Genomic DNA, 22,183 nt, shown 5'->3' with positions numbered 1-22,183 from the left:
AATTCCCATTTCTCCAAACTCCATGTTCTTCCAGGCTCTTTCCTGCATTCCCTTTCCTCCTTGTCTCAACTATTTCCCAAGTATTATGCTCCCTGTTCTCAGGCCCTAAACCTAAGCTCATTCCCTGCCCTTACGTTTGGTCTGTTAGAGACCATCTCTGAGATTCAGGTAGTCTCTTCCCAAATCCTTCCTCACAGGTAACCCAAGTTCTTTTCTGCCCTTTCCCTAGTTTCTTGGGGAAACTTCATTTCCAGCCAGGGCCTGAAAAGGAAGTCTAAATATTGAGATCGGGCCTGTTTAGAGAATCTCTCCAAGACTGTAGATGGCTCTAGGAAAGCAGAGAACACTTAGTGGCTGAAAAGAGACTGCTTTAATCTTTCCTGCATCCCAAAGCCTCCTTATCTGAAGTTAGTATCCAAGTCAAGAGTGCCTCTGCAGGTAGGACCTCCCTATGTCAGAGCCCCTTCCTCTTAAAAGATTCTACCTCTCTTCCCTGTTTTCCTAGTAATTGGGCAGTCTTTCTAGAAGGTGGGTCAGAAACCCTTGGCATCCGAGGGTCTATGCTTGGATTCTCTTTAGGACCATTCAGAGTCTCTAGCTCACTCCAGGGGAAGAGATAGGTGTATAAGAACCAAGAGGGAGAGGCTGATTGTTACCTATTTTTCCATTGTCTTTGAGCATTGCCTTTTCAGTTTTGACTGCTCTTTCAGTCAGCCAGTAAACACTTGTGGTTTTAGATTTACCCATTTTCTTTTCAAACCCCACAAAATGAAAGTACCATGAACAAAAGGGAAAGAATCTGGGGGAGAGGATAAGAGAAAAGGGAAAGTGTCTGTCACCTGCCTTTATCCTGAAAAAGAAATAGAGCCAAAGGGAGGAAAAGAGGTGGAAACATATGAATGTGGAGAAGCAGTAACAGAGAAGGCCAGAGTGATGGAAAATATTTATGATGATAGCTTTGATCATCGTTAACTGAGACATGGGGGCGGGGTGGATATTCCTCTCCTCCCCAGGCCAGGAGAGGCTCCTTTTGTGCTCCCTGAACAATAAAGAGAAAAAAAAATGGGACAAGGTATCCAGGAAGCTGGAACTGGAATCTCACATACGGATCAGAGCCGGGATAGAGAAAGGGGCATTGGTCTAACTTCAGCCTGGGAGAAGTCTGATGTGTCCCAAACTGCAACTTCCATTTCTTAAGCTGGATTTATTCTAGGCAAAACCTCTGTAGGCCAATCCCAGACCTTCGGGGAATTTTAATAAAACCACTTCTCCTTCCATGCCCCGCAATCCATATTGATTCAAATCATTTGAAAGTGTTATTTAAACATTTCTCTAAAACACTAGTGAAAACCTCACTCTAATACTAAAGACAAAAGTGAATTCAGAGATCCAAGATGTGAGTTATTAGTAGATCTGGCTTTAAGAGCCTCAAGTTTCAATCAATCAATGGTATTTACTGAGCATTTACTTTAGGAGCGTGTAGTACAAGAGTTGGTAGAAATGTTCACTGCCCATAAAGAGCTTACAGTCTAGAAGAACTAGTTCAAAGAATGAAGAACATCCACAGGAAAAATAGCTCCCCGAGATCTCACAGGAGAATCCAATCAGAGAACCAGTGTGGCCTAGTGGATAGAGTACAGGCCTGAGAGTCAGAAGGACCTGGGTTCTAATCCCTTTTCCACCACTTGTCTGCTGTGTGACCTTATGCAAGTTACTTAACTTCTCTAGGCTTCAGTTACCTCATCTGTAAAGTGAGGATTGACACTCTGAGCTATATGTGGGACAGGGACTGTGCCCAAGCCAATGATCTTGTATCTACTCCAGCACTTAGTAAAGTGCCTGACATATAGTAAGTGCTTAACAAATACCACAATTATTATTATTATTATTATTATTATTGTTAATTAATTTGCCTCAGGCAGGTGGGCAGGGCTGGCATGAGTGTAAGCTGACTACCAAACTTCTCCCTCCTGTTCACTGATGTTCTTGAGTCTGACCATCTAGTCTATCTGGTACCAAATGTGCCACGATGGATAATATACGTTTTGGGATTTGGGTACACACATGTGTATGGATTTCTTTCTGTAAAGAGGGTTCATGGACCTTTTAACTTTGACTGAGCATTCATGGGAAGGTGCCCGTGAATGTGTCTATAGACAGGTATGTGCATTTGTGTATCTTCTGAGTGTGTGTCCATGTGTGGGGCTCTGTGTGAGTGTGTGTGTATATATGTGTGTGTGTGCAAAGTGCTCTGCAGTGGCAGCAGCAGTAGCAGCAGCACTGCAGTGTATGAGTTTTCTCTGCAGCTGAGGGTCTCTGCAGCCCCTGGCCCTGCTAGCCATCCCCTGACCCTGTGCTTAGGTAGGGAAATGACCGTTCCTTTTGCTTCCCCTCCTCTTCAGTTTTATCTTTTCAATTATGATCTGTTAATGGGAAAGGCCTTATACAGTAACAGAATGGATTTTCCTGCCTTGGAAGCTGGTTTAAAGAAATGTTGTTACAATAGCAGAGATAAAAGCCCGGGATGAATAGCTAATCCTGCTGGGGGAATAATGGGAGTTGAGGGGAGCTGGGTTCCCAGTAATGAAGTGTCAGAATGGGAGATAAGTCCTTGATAGTTAATTAAGCATTGACCATTGTTCCCCTGGAGAATGAGGAGACCCCAGACCCCAGCAATTTCCCGCTGCAGTGTCCTAGTTTAGGACACATCCCACCCTATAGACAGTCTCTTGTTTTCTGGGAATGCCCCCTTATGGTTGAACACCTAGGGAGGGACCTAGAAAATACATAAAAATGTCTCAGCAACACATTGAATTGGATTTCAGCAGCGGTGGTGGGCTCCATCCATCCCCAAATGTTTAGCTCTGCCCTGGAAAGAGGGGCAAGGTGCTGGGGGGTGGGGGGCACCTTTGCCAAAAGTTAGGGAAGCACTGAATGTATGTTGAGAGGGGAAGACTCGGAGGGAGACAGTAATAGTGATGACACATCCTCGAAGAGAGGGTCCTTAGAAATGATATTCAGATCCTCATTGAAAAGAAAGGTTGGATATTGGCCCTGTGGATACGGGGAGTGATAAAGACTGAGACACTTTAGGAATTGACTCACAATCTGACACCTTCCCATCCTCTTCTGCCTCCCTCCTCCAGCCAACTCTGCTGCTTATCCCCAGAGATGCCTGGGTCAGAGCCATACAAGATTTTCCTCACGCTAGAGAGTTTTTATGCCTTTGGAATGCCAGCCAAGTCTGATTATTGAGACCAGCTCATAATCTGGCCAGGCTATGGCCTAGAATGGGAAAAAGAAGCCATCACCTCTGCCTTCCCATCATCCCTGTTCAGGATAAAACCGACAGAGCCTCCTAGCCCTGAGTTCATGAGGCTTTTAATAGGGAAACTGCTGGAAATGAGGAATTAACTCACAATCTGATGCCTTCCCATCTTCCTCTGCTCCCATCACTTCAATTTTATAAGCATTAAATGTTGGACAGACAGGTTAACCTCTTGTCCTCCCTCCCTGGTTTTGAATTTCTAATTTTGCTTTCTTCCACATGCCGTCTTCACTCCCCACTGCCTCATACAGGTCTCCTCCTCAACTCCATCTCTGACCACTCTTAGTTCATACAAGGTCATATTCCAGGGGCAGATGAAGAAGAGGTTTTTAAAATCAGGATATTGTGGTGATCTTAGTGTTTGTTACCCACCCCCCGTGCAGTACTGCAAAGCTTAATTTAACCCACATACCCTTCACAATGGAGGGGAATTCTGCACAGGAACAGAACCTCAAACTCCCCTCACTGCAAGGACAGTCCTTTCACTTGGCTCAGAAAAGAAAGTGGAAAAAGCACCAAAGTCAAGGAAACTTCCATTTTGGTCCAGGCTCCTTCGCTGGAGTCATTCTGTTGAGCTCCTTGCCTCCAGAAAGGACCTTTTCTTTTCCAGACCTCATAAATGGAGGACAGGGACCTCTCTTTGGCAAGGAAAGTTGGTTGGTTTTTTTTTGATGGCATTTATTAAGCGCTTACTATGTGCAAAGCACTGTTCTAAGCGCTGGGGAGGTTAAAAAGTGAACAGGTTGTCCCACGGGGGGCTCACAATCTTTTACATCCCCATTTTACAGATGAGGTAACTGAGCACAGAGAAGTTAAGTGACTTGCCCAAAGTCACACAGCTGACAATTGGCAGAGCCAGGATTTGAACCCATAACCTCTGACTCCAAAGCCCGGGCTCTTTCCTACTGAGCCACCCTGCTTCTCAGTTGGGGAGGAAAGTTGCTCACCTGCTCCCAGGTTTAATGCCCCTTACCAAACAAAGCACATGGAGAATGCTTGGGAAAATCCAAGTGCTAAGTACAGTGCTCTGCACACAGTGCTTAATGGATAGCATTTTTTAAATGGTATTTAATAATTGTTAATAATAATAATAATGATGATGGCATTTATTAAGTGCTTACTATGTGCCAAGCACTGTTCTAAGCACTGGGGAGGTTACAAGGTGATCAGGTTGTCCCACGGGGGGCTCACAGTCTTAATCCCCATTTTACAGATGAGGTAACTGAGGCACAGAGAAGTTAATTGCTGACTATGTGCCGGGCACCGTTCAAAGGGCTTAGGTAGATACAAGCTATTCAGATTGGGCACAGTCCCTGTTCCACATGGGGCTCACATTAACTCATTTTACTGATGAGGTAATGGAGGCACAGAAAACTGAAGTGACTTCTCCAAGGTCAAACATTAGACAACGATCAGGATCAGAACCCAGGTCCTTCTGATTCCCAGATCTAGGTCATGCTGCTTCTCCCCGTTCATGATGAAAATCCATACCTCAGTGATGTAGAAGACGGAGCTCATCAGGGGGCTCGATACTGTGGCAGAACATGGATAATAAGCTGCCTTTCACCCCCTCCCATTTAAGTGTCACCTCTTGTCCCCAAGCTGTGATGCTGATTACAGGGGCTGTTCAGCCCGATCTCTGACTTGACCCTCTTTGGCCAGCTATTCATCTTAATAATAATGGTATTCGTTCAGCACGTAATATGTGCCAGACACTACTAAGTACTGGGGTGGATACTTGGTGACTTCATCTGCTTCCTCCCTCTTTGAAGGTACTGGAGTCATCACTGCAGGGTTGAGATGTTTGGCAGAGCCCTGTCATCTAGGTTCAATTCTCAAATGATCCTCTTCTGGAGGGTCTAGGAACAAAAATGTTTGGGGAGAGAAGTGTCCCAGAGAACCATCCTACCCCAAGCAGCGCAGGAATCTGTGCAAGGCCTGGGGACTGAGCGGACCAGCCTCCTTGCGCTAAATCTCCCCCTCCCCATCCCCCCAGCCCTACCTCCTTCCCCTCCCCACAGCACCTGTATATATGTTTGTACAGATTTATTACTCTATTTTACTTGTACATATTTACTATTCTATTTATTTTGTTAATGATGTGCATCTAGCTTTACTTCTATTTATTCTGATGACTTGGCACCTGTCCACATGTTTTGTTTTGCTGTCTGTCTCCCCCTTCTAGACTGTGAGCCCGTTGTTGGGTAGGGACCATTTCCATATGTTGCCAACTTGTACTTCCCAAGCGCTTAGTACAGTGCTCTGCACACAGTAAGCTCTCAATAAATACGATTGAATGAATGAATGAATAAATCCCAGATGGACCAGGTCAGAGCTAAGGCCATGACCCAAGAAGACCGCGAGCTCCGAAGACAGCAATTTCCTGAGCTTCCCGTTGCATCGTGCCTGTGCCATCCGAGTCTCTGTGGAGGTTCTGAGTACAAACAGGAATTAGCCAAAGTGTTATTTCCTAAGACAGGCACCGCGCACTGCCTCGTTCATTCATTCAATTGTATTTCATTCATTCAGTCATTTTTTGAGCACTTACTGTAGGCAGAGCACTGTACTAAGCATTTAGCCTGCAACCCCTCCCTGGGCTCTAGTATATCTCATCTAGGCGATGACTTCTGAGAACCTGGGGAGGTGCAGACATTTGGAGCCTAAGCGTGATCCCCATTCATTCCTCTTACACAGTCTCCAGTTCCCTCCAGCTCCCGGGATGAGAAAGTCGTCCTTGGGTTTCCTGATCTACATTTGCCCCAAGGAAAGATGCCCAGTGCCAGGGCTGAGGGGCAGCATACCTGGGGGGGGCGTTCCAAAGCCCAGGACAGATGACTCTTTCCCACCCCCCTTTACTTGGAAGTTTATGAGCAAAGGCAAGGAAGGTGGAAGTGAGGTCCCCTTGGTCCTGGGGCAGGCATTTCCCCAGACAGTGGGGAGAATTGGTAGTTTTCCTTGTAACAAAATACAGTAAGTGGAGGTGGACAGGACTCCATTTTTAAGCAGATTTCTCCCTGATGATTCAGGGTCAAGCAACCAAACCCCTCTGCTGCAGGTTGCGCATGCACGGCCCCGGTTTCTATTGCTAATATTGCATACTGGGGGCTCTCTTCCAATAATCCATACTTCCTACCTTCCCTAATCAGAAAACAGAGAAGGAGGCAACAGCCTCAGGTCGTGTGAAGAGAATTCAGAATGACTGCATGGATTAACTGGTTTTCTTCTTCTTTTTTTTCCCCATTCCTCTTGTTTCTGAATTCAGGTTTTTGTTAAGAGGAAAAATGTAAAGCATGGTCTGTTCTATGCCTCCCTTTCTCTTCATATACCTCCCGCCCCCACCCCATTCACCTTTCTTATTAAAATTCTAATTATTACCAGAGCCAAAGAAGATGCTGGTTGAAAGGGAAGAGAGGCTCTAGAAATGCCTTGTATTTTAGTGCCATTCGTATTCCAGGGAATGTCTGTGGAACTCCTGTAATAAAGAACAGATGTGAAGTGTCTAGAAATCCCCAAATGTCTAATAAGGGTATCGTTTAGCTGATATTTTTATTTTTTAACAGATTTTCTTACAATCTCCTATACCTTAGGGTGAACGAAACCTAGAACCCGTTTCCATTAGCCTGACACCCCATGTGGAAGATGGCTGGCCTGATGGAGACTTTTCTGCCCACCAACCCTGAGGCTCGATGTTGCCGTGATATTATTATCTTAATGTGATAACTCTCGATTGTGTAATAATCTTACAGTAATGATTTTGGTGCTGTTTACAGTAGCTGCCTCATATTAATGCCTCATCCTGTAAATTAACCACTGAAGAGGTATTTAGGATGTGTTTTCAGTGCTTTATAGACAGTGAGCTCTCTTCTCCATGCATAAGCCCCTTTCTAGTTTGTTCAGCACTTGGGAAGGCTTATAAGCTCTTTCAGACCCATGGGGAGTGATTGAGTGATACAGCGTGAATATGGTTCATTGGCTTAATAGTGATGAGGTTAGATACCTGAGAGACCTGGAGTTTGAGGGCACAGATGGTTCAAAACTGTGGTATTTATTAAGTGCTTACTGTATGTCAAGCACTGTTCCAAGTGTTAGGGTAGATACAGTGGGCTCTCTTCTCCGTGCATAAGCCCCTGTCTAGTGTGTTCAGCACTTGGGAAGGCTCATAAACTCTTTCAGACCCATGGGGAGAATGGTTATTGAATCTCCCTTTTACAGATGAGGAAACCAAGGCACAGAGAACTTAAGTGACTCACCCAAGGTCACAGAGCAGACAAATGACAGAGCCAAGATCAAGACCCAGAGCCATGGTATTTCCACTAGGCCATGCTGCTTTTCACTATTCTCTGCCTGGCCCATTTAAAGTTGGCAGTCACCCTAGGACTTTCGGGACCATCGTGGACCGGGAGAATCAGTAATGAATGTTTCCAAGTGACTGATGTCCCAATATCTTTTCTGCAAAAGCTGACAACTTCCCCTGGACAGGTTTCTCCACTTAAGCTCTGGCCCCTTCTAAAGAAGTTGCTTGTAAGTTCCCTCTTCCAGGAAGAGAGGGAAGAGGCTACAGGCTGCAGCCCGCAGCCTCCAGCCACAAAATCCATCTGCATTTGTTGATTTGTTTTCTGTAAGAAAAACACCTTTCCTTTGATTTGGTGGCTTTCTCACAATCACTCTCTTCTCTTCTCCCTCCCTACTCTTTTTCGTGTCCCTCCTACTTCCTGCACCCCCATATCCTGCCCCTGTTTTGTCTGTCTCTGTGGCCGTGGCTCTCCTGTCTCCCTGCTCCCGCCCCAGTAGACGTCTCTGTCAGCCTCCTTGCCGTGGTAGTTATTGTGTGTGGGCTGGCCCTGGTGGTAGTTTTTCTCTTTCTTTTTTGGAAGCTGTGTTGGTTGCCCTGGAGGAACAAGACTGTCTCCACCGCTAATCCTGCTGACCTCCAGAGAGCCGCCGCCACCAGCCCCATAGACATCATGGCAGACAAACTGAAGGACCCGGCAACCATGGGTTTCCTGGAGGCAGCTGTGAAAATCAGCCACACATCCCCAGACATCCCGGCTGAGGTCCAAATGTCCGTCAAGGACCACATTATGCGGCACACACGGCTGCAGCGTCAAACCACAGAGCCAGCCTCGTCCACCAGGTAGGACCGACTCTGACTTTCTCTCCCTGGTCTTTAGAGCCCACTATGTCTTCTTTGGTCAATTAATGAATGGCATTTATTGAGCACTTACTGGGTGCAGAGTACTGAACTTAGCTCCCTTTAATTCCCATAAATGCCAAGCCAGATTCTCCTTACCAAGCATCTGTTCAGGCTCTCACCTCAGAGTCAGTTACTGAAATTGAGTTCCTCTTCAGTTCCCCTAAAAGGAAGAACAAAACAGCTTGGAATGCAAGTGGAACAGGAAGACTGGAGTTATAAGAAGAGAAATAGCATGGCCTAGTGGATAGAGCATGGGCATAGGAGTCTGAAGGACCTGGATTCTAATCCTGGCTCCACCACTTGTCTGCTGTGTGACTCTGGGCAAGTTGCTTAACTTCTCTTTGCCTCAGGTACTTTAGGTGTAAAATGGGAATTAAAAGTATGAGTCCCATATGAACCATATCAAACCTGATTAGCTTGTGTCCACTCCAGTGCTTAGTACAGAGTCTGGCACATAGTAAGTGCTTAACCAATACCATGAAAAAAAGGAACTTACTGAAAAGATTGAGAGTCACTGGGAGAAGAAGGTGCCAGAACCTCCTTTGTGGCAATTGTTTCCCACAAACTCCTTGTTTGGGTTAAGTGCCCAGACTGTGAGCCCATTGTTGGGTAGGGATTGCCTCTATCTGTTGCCAAATTGTACTTTCCAAGAGCTTAGTACAGTGCTCTGTATTCAGAAAGCACTCAATAAATGTGACAATGAAAGAATGAAGCAGGGGAATGAACAAGATGATCTCTGGGGTCTCTGATCTTTTTGTGGGGTTTGGATTTGGGGGAAAAGTGACAAGAGGCATGGGACCACCAAGGAGGAGTCTTGCAGGAGGGACTGAGAGAGGATTTTAATGCATATAGACAAACCAGCTCACCCCCTCCCAAAACCCCTTCTCTTCCCCAGTTATTTGCTTCTGTGTCTCTGGCACATGTAATGCCCAAGCAGGGAGGTGGGTGGTAAGGGCCAACACCCAGAAAAGGCCCATGTGGCTCCCTAAAATTCTGCCACAGGAAACTCCAGCCTAGGGTCAGGCTGGGAGAGGCTGATCTCAGAGTGATGAAGCCCCTGACTCCCTGTTTTTACCACCAACCAGATACCCTGGCACCTGATCAGTCAATTAGCATTTGTTGAGCACTTACTGTATATGGGGCACTTTACTAAGCGCTTGGGAGAGTACAATACAATACAGTTAGCTGTCATGATTCTTGCTCTCAAGAAGCTTAGAGTATATTTGGGGAAACATTAAAATAAATTACAGATGGGAAAGCAGCAGAGTATAAGCTATCCTATCCTATCCTATCTCATCCTATCCCGTCTGGACTACTGCATCAGCCTTCTCTCTGACCTCCCATCCTCGTGTCTCTCTCCACTTCAATCTATACTTCATGCTGCTGCCCGGATTATCTTTGTCCAGAAACGCTCTGGGCATATCACTCCCCTCCTCAAAAATCTCCAGTGGCTACCAATCAATCTGCGCATCAGGCAGAAACTCCTCACCCTCGGCTTCAAGGCTCTCCATCACCTCGCCCCCTCCTACCTCACCTCCCTTCTGTCCTTCTACAGCCCAGTCCGCACCCTCCGCTCCTCCACCGCTGATCTCCTCACCGTACCTCGCTCTCGCCTGTCCCGCCATCGACCCCCGGCCCACGTCATCCCCCGGGCCTGGAATGCCCTCCCTCTGCCCATCCGCCAAGCTAGCTCTCTTCCTCCCTTCAAGGCCTTGCTGAGAGCTCACCTCCTCCAGGAGGCCTTCCCAGACTGAGCCCCTTCCTTCCTCTCCCCCTCGTCCCCCTCTCCATCCCCCCACCTTACCTCCCTCCCTTCCCCACAGCACCTGTATATATGTATATATGTTTGTACATATTTTTTTTACTCTATTTATTTAATTTATTTGTACATATCTATTCTATTTATTTTATTTTGTTAGTATGTTTGGTTTTGTTCTCTGTCTCCCCCTTTTAGACTGTGAGCCCACTGTTGGGTAGGGACTGTCTCTATATGTTGCCAATTTGTACTTCCCAAGCGCTTAGTACAGTGCTCTGCACATAGTAAGTGCTCAATAAATACGATTGATGATGATGATGATAAGCTCGTTATGGGCAAGGATTGGGTCCACCAACTTTGTTACATTGTATACTCCCAAGCACCTATACAATACTCTGCACATAGTAAATGCTCAATAAATATGAATGATTATTAATTAATATGTACATAGGTGCTGTGGGGCTGGGGGTAGAGTCAGTAGTGCTTATGGGTACACAATCAAGTGCCTAAGTGACAAAGAAGGGAAAGAGAATAAGGAAGAGAGATGAGAGTCAGGGAAACCTTCTTAGAAGGGATATGATTTTGGTAGGGCTTTGAATATAGGGAGAGTGGTGGTCTGTTCGTTATCCTATCCAAACTTGACTACTGAACCTGCCTGCACTCTGACCTCCCTGCCTCCTGTCTCTCCTCACTCCAGTCCATAATTTAATCTGCAGCAGGGATCATTTTTCTAGCATGGTTTAGTGGATAGAGTATGGGCTTGGGAGTCAGAAGGACCTGGGTCCTAATCCCGGATCTGCCACATGTCTGCTGTGTGACCTTGGGCAAGTCGCTTCACTTCTCTGTGCCTCAGTTCCCTTAACTAGAAAATGGGAATTAAGAGTGTGAGCTCCATATGGGACAGTGACTGAGTCCAACCTGATTAACTTGTATCTATCCCAGTGCATAGAACAGTGCTTGGCACATAGTAAGTGCTTAATAGGTACTGTAATTATCCAGTTCTTCGTACAGCGGAGAAACAGCATGACTCAGTGGAAAGAGCATGGGCTTTGGAGTCAGAGGTCAGGGGTTCAAATCCTGGCTCCACCAATAATCAGCTGTATGTCACTTAACTTCCCTGTGCCTCAGTTACCTCATCTGTAAAATTGGGATTAAGACTGTGAGCCCCCCATGGGACAATCTGATACCCTTGTAACCTCCCCAGTGCTTAGAACAGTGCTTTAAACATAGTAAGCACTTAATAAATGCCATTATTATTATTATTATTATTATCATTACAGTGCCCAGAGTTTAGTACAGTGGCTCACACATAGTAAGTGCTTAACAAACCATAATCATTATTATTATTCTATCTCCCCACTCCTCAAGAACCTCTCTCCAATGACTACCCATTGACTTCAGCATCATCCACTTCCATATCCAACAGAAACTCCTTTGCATCGGCTTTAAAACGTTCAATCAGCTCGCCCCCATCCTACCTCACCTCACTGATTCCCAGACTGTGAGCTCATCTCCAGTCTGTGAACTCACTGTGGGCAGGGAATGTGTCTGTTTGTTGTTGTATTGTACTCTCTCAAGTGTTTAGTACAGTGCTTTGCACACAGTAAGCACTTAATAAATACAACTGAATGAATCTCTACTACAGCCCAGCCTGCACACTTCACTCTGCTCCTCCAATTCCAGAAGACAACGGGGCTCTCCCTCCCTCCTCCCTCCCTCCCAATACCTTTCCCCTTTCTAACACTCCTTCTAGCTGGGCTTTGACATCCCTGACAAGGGTTGGGGGAACTGCTGTTGGTGACGGTGAACTGAACTCCCACAGCCTAAGAAGTGGTCCAATTCTCTCCCTCCTGGCAAAGAAGGGTCCCTTTAACCCCCTCCAGAATGTTACACTCTTTAGCAAATGCAGTGTCTCTCACCATGCCCTCAGGGCAGGTCTCCCTGCTTTATTTCCTATGTTGTTCTCTGCCTCCAGTTGAATCATTCTGGTCTTCTGAACCAGTGAACTAGGTCAGATTTTCAAATTCACCTCTCCTTGACCTCGTGGCCTCCCTTACCCACTCTGTACCAGACATTCTAAGGCCTCACTGCATCTGTCTGTCAGCAAGTAGAAACCATGTTAAGTTCATCACAGTGGAAGCCTGGAGCCATGCAGGTGAAACTGTGCCAAGCAGAAACTCCTCACTCTCGGCTTCAAGGCTCTCCATCCCCTTGCCCCCTCCTACCTCGCCTCCCTTCTCTCCTTCTACAGCCCAGCCCACACCCTCCACTCCTCTGCCGCTAACCTCCTCACTGTACCTCGTTCTCACCTGTCCCGCCGTCGACCCCCGGCCCATGTCCTTCCCCTGGACTGGAATGCCCTCCCTCTGCACATCCACCAAGCTAGCTCTCTTCCTCCCTTCAAAGCCCTACTGAGAGCTCACCTCCTCCAGGAGGTCTTCCCAGCCTGAGCCCCCTTTTTCCTCTCCTCCTCCCCATCCCCCCAGCCCTACCTCCTTCCCTCCCCACAGCACCTGTATATATATATATTTGTACAGATTTATTACTCTATTATTTTACTTGTACATATTTACTATTCTATTTATTTTGCTAATGATGTGCGTATAGCTTTAATTCTATTTGTTCTGATGACTTTGACATCTGTCTGCATGTTTTGTTTTGTTGTCTGTCTCCTCCTTCTAGACTGTGAGCCCATTGTTGGGTAGAGACCGTCTCTATATGTTGCCGACTTGTACTTCCCAAGCACTTAGTACAGCTCTCTGCATACAGTAAGCGCTCAATAAATACGATTGAATGCATGCCAAGTCTGGTGGGCTCAGATCCTTTGATTGACTATTGCAGCTCAGATGGGAAATCACTAAACAACAACCCAGAATGACCCATCCCCATCTGCTTCTCCAGCTCCTCCTGTGTTTGTGGTTTCCACCTGATTGAAAGACGTCTGGGCTACCTGCCCTCTGGAGAAGGGGGCAGGAGGGGAGGGTTGGGGGGATGTGGGAGGAGGGGGTGTTTTGTGGAAGGTTCAGGGGGGCTTTTTGCAGCCAGGCATCCCCCCTGACTAGATGGGTCTTGCCTCTACTATATCAGAGTGAGATGAGTTGATCTTGGGCCCCAGCTCTCCTCTCCCAAGAACAAGCCTGACCCAGAAGGGTCTGGGCAGATCAAGACCACCCCTCCAATCAGAGAATCCCTTGATCCCTTGGACTATGTGCCATCCCTTTGTCATTCTGCTGTTGCCCCAGGGCATCCGTCTCCATCTGCCTCCAGAATGTGGGCACTGAAGCAGAGCCATTTTCCTAGTGCCTTACTGGAGAGGCCTGAATCGACCCAACGCTGGTAATTACTGAGTACTTACAGTGTGAAGAGCACTGTACTAAACCCTTGGGAGAGTACGATACAACAGAGTTCGTAGACCCGATCCCTGCCCTTAATGAGTTTGCAATCTAGTGGGATTGGCCCGGTCCCTCTTCACCTTCAGCCTTGGGGCTGGTAGCAGGGAGGGGCGCAAATCCCCTGCCACATCCTTCTCTCCCCTCAGGCCAGGTTGAAAACTCTGTCCTCCGCTCCCACAGGCACATCTCCTTCAAGCGCCACCTGCCCCGGCAGATGCACGTGTCCAGTGTGGACTACGGCAACGACCCCCCACCTGTGGCCGAGCAACCCACCAGCATTGGCCGGATCAAGCCCGAGCTCTACAAGCAGAAGTCGGTGGACGCTGACGAAGCCAAGAACGAGGCGGCCAAGACCTGTGGGAAGATCAACTTCAGCCTCAAATACGACTACGAGAACGAGACCCTCATCGTGTGCATCCTGAAGGCATTCGACCTTCCGGCCAAAGATTTCTGCGGCAGCTCGGACCCCTATGTCAAGATCTACCTCCTGCCTGACCGCAAGTGCAAGTTCCAGACCCGCGTCCACCGTAAGACGCTGAACCCCACGTTCGATGAGAACTTCCACTTCCCCGTGCCCTACGAGGAGCTCGTCGACCGCAAGCTGCACCTGAGCGTCTTCGACTTTGACCGCTTCTCGCGTCATGACATGATCGGCGAGGTCATTCTGGACAACCTCTTTGAGGCCTCTGACCTATCCCGTGAAACCTCCATCTGGAAGGACATACAGTATGCCACCAGTGTGAGTAGCCCCTCCAGCCCACCCTCAGCCTTCTGCCCTCACCTGCTCTTTCTCCCCGTCTTTGTGGCTTGGTGACAGAATAGGGAGAGCTAGGAAACTCAAGGAACGGTCCCTACCTTGGGGTTCTGAATCCTTATCCTAGTGGCTCTGGCTCTACCTCACTGTGCTTCCTGCCCTGAGGCTACTCCCCTCCCAGGCCTCAGGCTCCCCATCTGTAAAATGGACAAAATAATCCTTGTCCTTTACTACCAGCAGGAGCTGGTAGTATTCTGAGCAAGGGGCTGATGCAGGTCTCAAATGTTCCACCTCCCACCTCCTCCCCTCAAATGCTTTCCATTAGCGGTAAAACCCAACTTTGAGCCCATTGTTGGGTAGGGAATGTCTCTATATATTGCCAACTTGCACTCCCAAGTGCTTAGTACAGTGCTCTGCACACAGTAAGCGGTCAATAAATGACTGAATGAATGAATGAATGAACCCTTTCAGGGCCACTCTCTTGGGTATATTCTGCTTTCATACAAGCAATAGTACTTATTAAGCACCCACAGAAGCGCGGAGCACTGTACTAAGTGCTTGGGAGAGTACAATAGACTCAGTTGACATAGTTCCTGCTGTCAAGGAGAGTAATCTCTATCAGGGAAGAGAGGTCCTAAAATATGTTACTGATAACTAACGACTTAAGTAGTGCTTAAGTAAGGGGCTGTGTAAAATAAATCCTTAAAGTGCTACAAGAGGTTGTGAGTTCACATGTGCTCAGGTAGTGCGGAAGGGCTGAAGAGGTACTTGAGGGACATGACCTGGGGAGATTAGAAATTAATCGAGGAAGGCCCCATGGGGGAGATGAGATTTAAAAGGGCTCTGAAGATGGGGAGATCAGGTCTCTCAGATTTGTGGGGGAAGGAAATCCAGTCGGGGGAATGGCCTGGTGTGTTTCTTCATAAATGACTATTTGAGAATTCCCCAGAAGAAATGAGCCAGTGAAGGATCTCCTGAGACATCTTGAATAATGGCTAGCTGACTGATTGGTTTACAGATTAGCCTCCTGGAAGAGGAGAGTACAGGCACTTCTCTGTTCTTGGGCTCATGTAGAAGGTGGTAAATGTTTTGGCTTTCAGAAAGACCTTTGAAGTTCTCTCCAATAAGTTTTCCTCTTGAACTTTATTGTCAGTGTGTGAGCAGATTCTCATGTCTTGTGTCCTGCAGAGAGGGATGGGATCCTGCGAGGGGCATGGAGGCGGGGGTCACATGCCCCTGCACTTTCTAACAGTTCAAATTCTTACATGTAGGACATCACAATCCTGGATTCTCCACCCTTCAAGCCCACTATTTGATGCAATACTTGCAGGGGGGCAGAGGGGAACTGTTCAATCATATTTATTGAGAGCTTACTATGGGCAAAGCACTGTATTTAGTGCTTGGGAGAGTACAATATTACATGGCTAATGAAATTTTCCCTGTAAGAGCCCCAAACAGGGATCAATCAGTCAATCAATGACATTAACTGAGCCCTTACAGTGTCCAGAGCACTGTACTAGGCTCTTGGGAAAATACTATAAAATAGCATCAGTAGACACATTCTCTGCCTTCAAGGAGTTTATAGTCTATAGGGATGTACCACCACAAGAAGAATTCTCATAAGCTCTTTGGGGCCCTTACAAGATTGAACTACTCCAGGCAAAGCAATAGCTAAGAAGCAGCATAGCCTAATGGGTAGAGAATGGGCCTGGGCCTGGGAATCAGAAAGTCCTGGGTTCTAATCCTGACTGCCATTTATCCGCTGTGGGATCTTGGGCAAGTTACTGCACTTCTCTGTACCTCAGTTACCTCATCTGTAAAATGGGGATGAAGACTGTGAGCCCACGTGGGACATGGACTGTGAACAACCTGATTAGCTTGTATCTACCCCAGCACTTAGTACAGTGCCTGGCACATGGTGAGCGCTTAACAAATACCATAAAAAGATCTGGTTCAGCCATTTCCAGGTTTCCCCTTGCTTCCCAGGGCATCCTCTGTCTGCCTGTCTGTCCAGCTCAGGGATGGCTGATTTGCAGCTTTGATAAGCTTTGGTAATCAGTCAGTGGTATTTGAGTGCTTACTAAGTGTTTGAGTCCATTATATTGAGTGCTTACTGTGTGCAGGGCACTGTACTAAGCACTTGGGAGAGTAAAAAATATAACAGAGTTGGTAGACACGCTTCCTGACCACAGTGAGCTTACAGTCTAGAGGGTGATCCTACAGCCCTGTACTAGGTGATTGGGAGAGTACAATACAACAGAGTTGGTAGACAAGCTCCCTATGCGTAAGAAGCTTATAGTCTAGAGCGTACAGTCATAGTCCTTTGGAGAGTGCACAGAGACCTGATCCAAGCTGGATTTGGGGGGCAGGGGGCGGGGGAACTGTGATGAATTTAAAAATCCATAGCTTTCCGGCCAATGAAGATCACCTATCAAGATTAGGAAGTGTCTAACAGAGGAATCGGGGACCTGATCCTGGAGACAGCTCTCTTGCTGCCAAAGACAGGGTCTCTTAGGACAGATTCAGGTCAAACTCAGAGTTTGTTCCCCTCCAATAACTATTTGTAATGCTGCAGCAGCTGGGTAACCAGAGAGCTGTACTGCCTATCTTCAGGCTGGGAGAAAAGGCTGGGAAATGTGCCCTGGCTTGGCTTGTGGGAGGAGGAGGAGGGGCAGCCATGGCCCTGCCTCTGGAGGGTGGAGGTCAGTCAGTTTTTCTGTTGGACCAGCTGCCAGCCATCTAACTCTGGTGGGGAATGCTGGCTGGAACCACCGACATGGAGGTTTTATTAAGACTTCTCAGGGGAGCAGGGAAAGGGTCTGAATCCATACCTGCCAACTCCTGGGTAGCCACAGCGGCAATTGCCAGGTTTCCTTGGAGGTGAGGTGAATGAGAGATGCAAGGAGGAGGGGAACAAGTAGAGAGCTTCCCCTGGAGTCTGAGAATACTTGTCGATAAATCACTCTGAAATTTACATCTGTTGCTGTTTTTGCCTTCCAATCTCCAAAGGCAGAGGCATCCCGTTATGATTACTTCACAAGTAAGGGGGAGTGATGACATTCTCACATTGGAACAGACACTGGAGGAGACTGGATAAGGGGAGATGTGGCCTCTTAATCTTCTCAAGAAAAGGGGCCAACTGCTCCACACCTGCAAAGGCGCCACTTGCCCCAGTATTGTTTCCAAATGACCGAAGAGTCTTGGGATAGGCAAACCTCAGATTTCACTGGGTATTCACTCTCCCTGGGAATTGAGGAACTTGAGGTATTTGCCCCTTCTGTATTTCCATTTTAGAGGCTTCATTCCTACTTTACATTTATGTCCTTCACTACCTCAGGATCAGAAGGGTGAGGTTTTAAGGTCTAAAAAGGGATGAACATGGAAATTACTGCTCACCAAATCCTAGGAGGTGTCTACTGAGGCTTGAGCATGGTAGATTCAAGTCAAATAAAAGGAAACACTCCTTCACATAATGAGAGGTAAGCATATGGAATTAATTATCCCAGAAAATTGTGAAGACCAAAAATATCAATAGGTTCAAGAAGAGGTGAGATAAATTCACGGTTGGGAGTTCCATAATAGGTTATTAGAGGAAAGTGTTAGGCTTATTATATGGAACATGCCTTAATCATGTGACTGGATGTCAAGGAGGACAACCATCATACTGTTTCTCCAAACCACATTGGTTAACCCTGTCAGAGACAGAACACTGGGCTGGATGGCACTTTTTAATGCTTTTATTAACTCTGGATGTACATGACTCCCCTTCCTTGGACTGTGGCAGATCCTTTCACTCCAGAGAAGTCTGTCTGAAGGCAGGAGGAGCACCTTATGAGTTAAACAAGGGGCTGTAACATCCCAGGAGCCATCTGCTGATTCCTGAGAGGCAGATAGGCAGATAGTTCACCAGAGAAGTTCTGTCCTGGGCCCGGCCAAGGATGGTGCTGCAGTGCTGTTGGGGTCATTGCTTTGCCCTCAGGTAGAGAAGGTTTGAGAGGGCCTTTGGATCACTGGCATGTCGAGACTGGTTTTCAGTCCCTGCACAGGGCTCACTGGCCCATAAGTGGCCGAGTTCCTAAAAGCTCCTGAGTATCTTCCCTCCCCAAATCTCTGATAACATTCAACACAGAAATAAAACAATTAGAGCATCTCTGTGTGCACCAAAGATGAGATGAACCTGACTCTCCTCCCACTGACTCATAAAGCCCCTGGCCTAGGAAGATTTTTCAATACATTCTGCCTAACTAGGCCAGCGAGACAGTCAACTATCCCTTTAAACACAAGCAGATCAGGAGACTCCATACCCTTCTATACAAATGCTTTCCAGTGGATTTGTTTCTGTTTCTCCTAGTAAGATCACCTGTAGGTTTTCCTAGCTTCTCTCGCCTCCTTCTCCCGGTGTTTTTGTTTGCTAAGATAATGGCTGCTGCTCCCACTCTACCTCGCCCTCCCTGAGTACAGTCTTATTATTTCTATATAAAGCTCTAGATTTATCATTGTAATGGAGCAGCCGTCACCCGGGTTTGCTAACATCTCCCTAATCTTGTAGTTATTGCCACAGAGCCCTCAGGCCTCAATGCACACCACTAATTCTCCTGCTAATCCTGCTTTGTTGCAAGGGACTAGGAGTCATAATTGGCACCATAAATATTCAGCACTGTGGAAGCGCTAATGAACTTCACCATCTTCCAGCTTCGACTGGTGTCCAGCCAGGCTGAGCTAAACGGGAGTTGATTCTCCCTCTCGAGAAGATGGGCACAGCCTGTGGCTCAATAAGGGCATTTTGAACTAAGTGGAGAATCTAGACCAAGGGCAGAACACCTCTACTCCTCTGTTATCTGATGGAGATGTTCACTCAGGCTAATTAACAACCACTGCCTTGCCCCCTGGGAAAATGTAAGGGCCACAACACTTATGAATATAACTTTATACTCAACTCTTTCCCCTATCTGTAATTTGTTTTAGTGTCTCCTCTAGAAAAATGTAAGCTCCTTTCCCAAGCTCTTAGAACAGTTGCTCAATTATTGATTGATTTATTGATCACTGCATTATTGGAACAGAGCGTGGAGATCAAAAATGAGATTTGCTTGTCGGGAAGAATGTGGAAGCTCTTTATTTTGGGGCTGTCATACAAACTCAGCCCCAGTTGTCTTGGTCTTCAAATGGTGGCCCCTGGGTTAGGCTTTTTTACAAACCATTCTCCCATCCCACAGTGCGCCTGACATTATTCCCGGTGAAGTCTTCATTCTCTGATGGCTTTTGGAGGATGCATATTTTTTTTCAGGGTCCTTAGTGCCCAGGTACCTAGCAGCGTACACAAGGCAGTTCCCCACTCTAGACTGTAAGCTCCTTGTGGGCAGAGAATGTGTCTGCCAACTCTGTTATATTGTATTCTCTCAAGCACTTAGCACAGTGCTCTGCACACAGAAGTGCTCAATAAATACTATTGATTGATTGATTAGATTCATTCCAGCTCAGGGTCTCCAGACTGGGCTATTGTTTGCTGCCTTCCCCCTGTTTGGGTAGGTAAGAGGTGATCCAGTCAGTTATAGAGAATAAATACGGGATGTTGGGGCAGCAGTTTGGCTGTGGTGGAAATTGACTTGTGAGATCAGTGTGAAAGTGGGTGGGCAAAGAACAAGCAGAGGCAAATAGCCCACAGCAGTTGAAATACTACTTCATGTGTCTTCTCAGAGGAGTAACTATCAGCCAACTGACCAAGAGCTGGGAATCATTAAGCCACATTGCTCTCAAATCACTCAAAACCCCACTGACCAGGAGCTGTAAATGACATCTTCAAAACCCCTGGACTGAGAGCATGGCTTTTAGAGGAAGAGCAGTTGTCGAAGGCTGGGAAGGCATACCTTGCACCTTTCAGAAATTGCTTTAAGCCATATGCTCATAATCTGGGACCCTGGTATGCTTATGTGACCCTTTTTTTCCCCTCATCCACCCCTTGGCGGTTGGCCACAGAAGCACACTGTTTCCAGTGCTTTGGATGCCAGTTCCCTGAGGAACACATTTGGGCTCTTATGGACAGAACCTGGAGCCAGAATGAAAGGGGGGGAAAAGTTATCTGAAAGAGGGCAAAGTCCCAGGAGAGTAGAACTGGGCTCCATTCCTGGTGGTTTATCCCTTCCAGAGAAGATTTCTTTTCACGCCTGCAGGCCAGGCTGCCTTAGCCAGCTGCTCTGAATAATGTATGAAGGAAAACTGGTCCCAAACCTCTACTGCGTCTGAATGAACAATCGCTACTGCACCCAGAACTGCCACCGCCTGCCCAACCCCTGCCTTTGGCACTTGAATCCACAGGCCGGGATCAGGGGGGCAGGGGGTGGCAGGGCTTTCTTGATTACCTCAGTGATGTAATTGCCTGATACCCTGATTGCCTTCCTTGGATGTCTATTCTTTCCTCAAGCCCTTCATAGTCTATTCCCTGTTTATCTATTTGACCCAGGTTCTCTGAGAGCCCCACATGGGACAGGGACTGTGCCCAACTTGATCTGCTTGTAATAATAATAATAATAATAGCATTTATTAAGCACTTACTTTGTGCAAAGCACTGTTCTAAGCACTGGGGAGGTTACAAAGTGATCAGGTTGTCTTCCGGGGGGCTCACAGTCTTAATCCCCATTTTACAGATGAGGTAACTGAGGCACAGAGAAGTTAAGTGACTTGCCCAAAATCACACAGCTGACAAGTAGCGGAGCTGGGGTTTGAACCCATGATCTTTGATTCCAAAGCCCGGGTTCTATCCACAGAGCCATGCTGCTACGCTTGTACCCACCCCAGAGCTTAGTACAATGCCTGGCACAAAGTAAGTGCTCAACAAATACCATCACCAGCCCTCACCCTGAGGGAGGATAGGTGCCATGGCCAGAGACAGTTTGAAGCCAGCCCCTGCGCTGAGCGTCCAGACAGAGGCAACTGCCTCGTCTCACCCACCAATACATGGCTGGGATTGGGAAAGTATGGAGTCAATCAATCAGTCGGAATCTTGGCACAGTACAGATCTCTACTCTATGACATGTTGAGGGAAGGAAAGCTGTTTATTGTGGGAAAGCAATGTGTCTGTTTATACTTATATTGTACTCTTCCAAGCATTTAGTACAGTGCTTGCCACAGTAAGTGCTCAATAAATGCAACTGAATGAATGAATGAGTGAGGTGAAAGGTAAGTGGAGACAATTCTTGGTCAGATTGGGTCCATTGAAACAAAGAGCAGCTTTTCTAGATGATTAATAGTACTATGACTGTCACCCACAATCCCCTTATCTGGTAAGAACTGGGATGCAAGCCATCTGTGATCTAGGCAGCCAAGGAAGGAGCCAAAGCTGCTAGCAGGAAGAACAAAGTTCTGGTCCGCCTCAGTGAGGGCTCAGTTCCCTGGATAGCTTTTTGCAGAGAATAATCCACAGTGAAACCCACCTCTTCCAGAAGCCTAAGGTCTGCTGCAATGCCATTAGGCAGGTGCTGTCAGTGATCACACTTGGAAGCAGCTCCCTTTTGCCCAATAAGTCCAACTGTCTAGTATTTATTAGGAAGGATTTAGCCAAAACAAAAAAATTCTAGAGAGGGGAAAAAAGGAAAACTCCTTCCAATAGGCAGAGTTCTAATAGGGTCTTTAACAGATGACACAGGAGACAAGTTCCATTTGCCATCCAAGTTTTTCACCTAGGTTAAGGACTGTACTATCAGTCCCTTTATAGAGAACTTAATAACCACTGTACTGTGGGGGTGGGTGTTCACCCTCACGGTTT

At 47.0% G+C, this 22,183-nt stretch overlaps 1 protein-coding gene across 1 annotated transcript in view; it reads left to right on the top strand.

Annotated features, from left to right (window-relative positions):
- The window catches only part of SYT6 (synaptotagmin 6), a 69,195-nt gene that overhangs the window by 9,029 nt on the left and 37,983 nt on the right, over positions 1 to 22,183 (top strand). Inside the window, exons 4-5 of the mRNA XM_038748779.1 lie at positions 8,203 to 8,462; positions 13,851 to 14,409. Of these exons, the coding sequence (XP_038604707.1) occupies positions 8,203 to 8,462; positions 13,851 to 14,409 (819 nt within the window). The remainder of the gene's footprint in view (positions 1 to 8,202; positions 8,463 to 13,850; positions 14,410 to 22,183) is intronic.

Source organism: Tachyglossus aculeatus, chromosome 7, assembly GCF_015852505.1.
Source record: "Tachyglossus aculeatus isolate mTacAcu1 chromosome 7, mTacAcu1.pri, whole genome shotgun sequence".
Taxonomy (NCBI): domain Eukaryota; kingdom Metazoa; phylum Chordata; class Mammalia; order Monotremata; family Tachyglossidae; genus Tachyglossus; species Tachyglossus aculeatus.
Note: the sequence above shows the minus strand (reverse complement) of the source record. Positions and strands in the feature narration are given on the sequence as shown.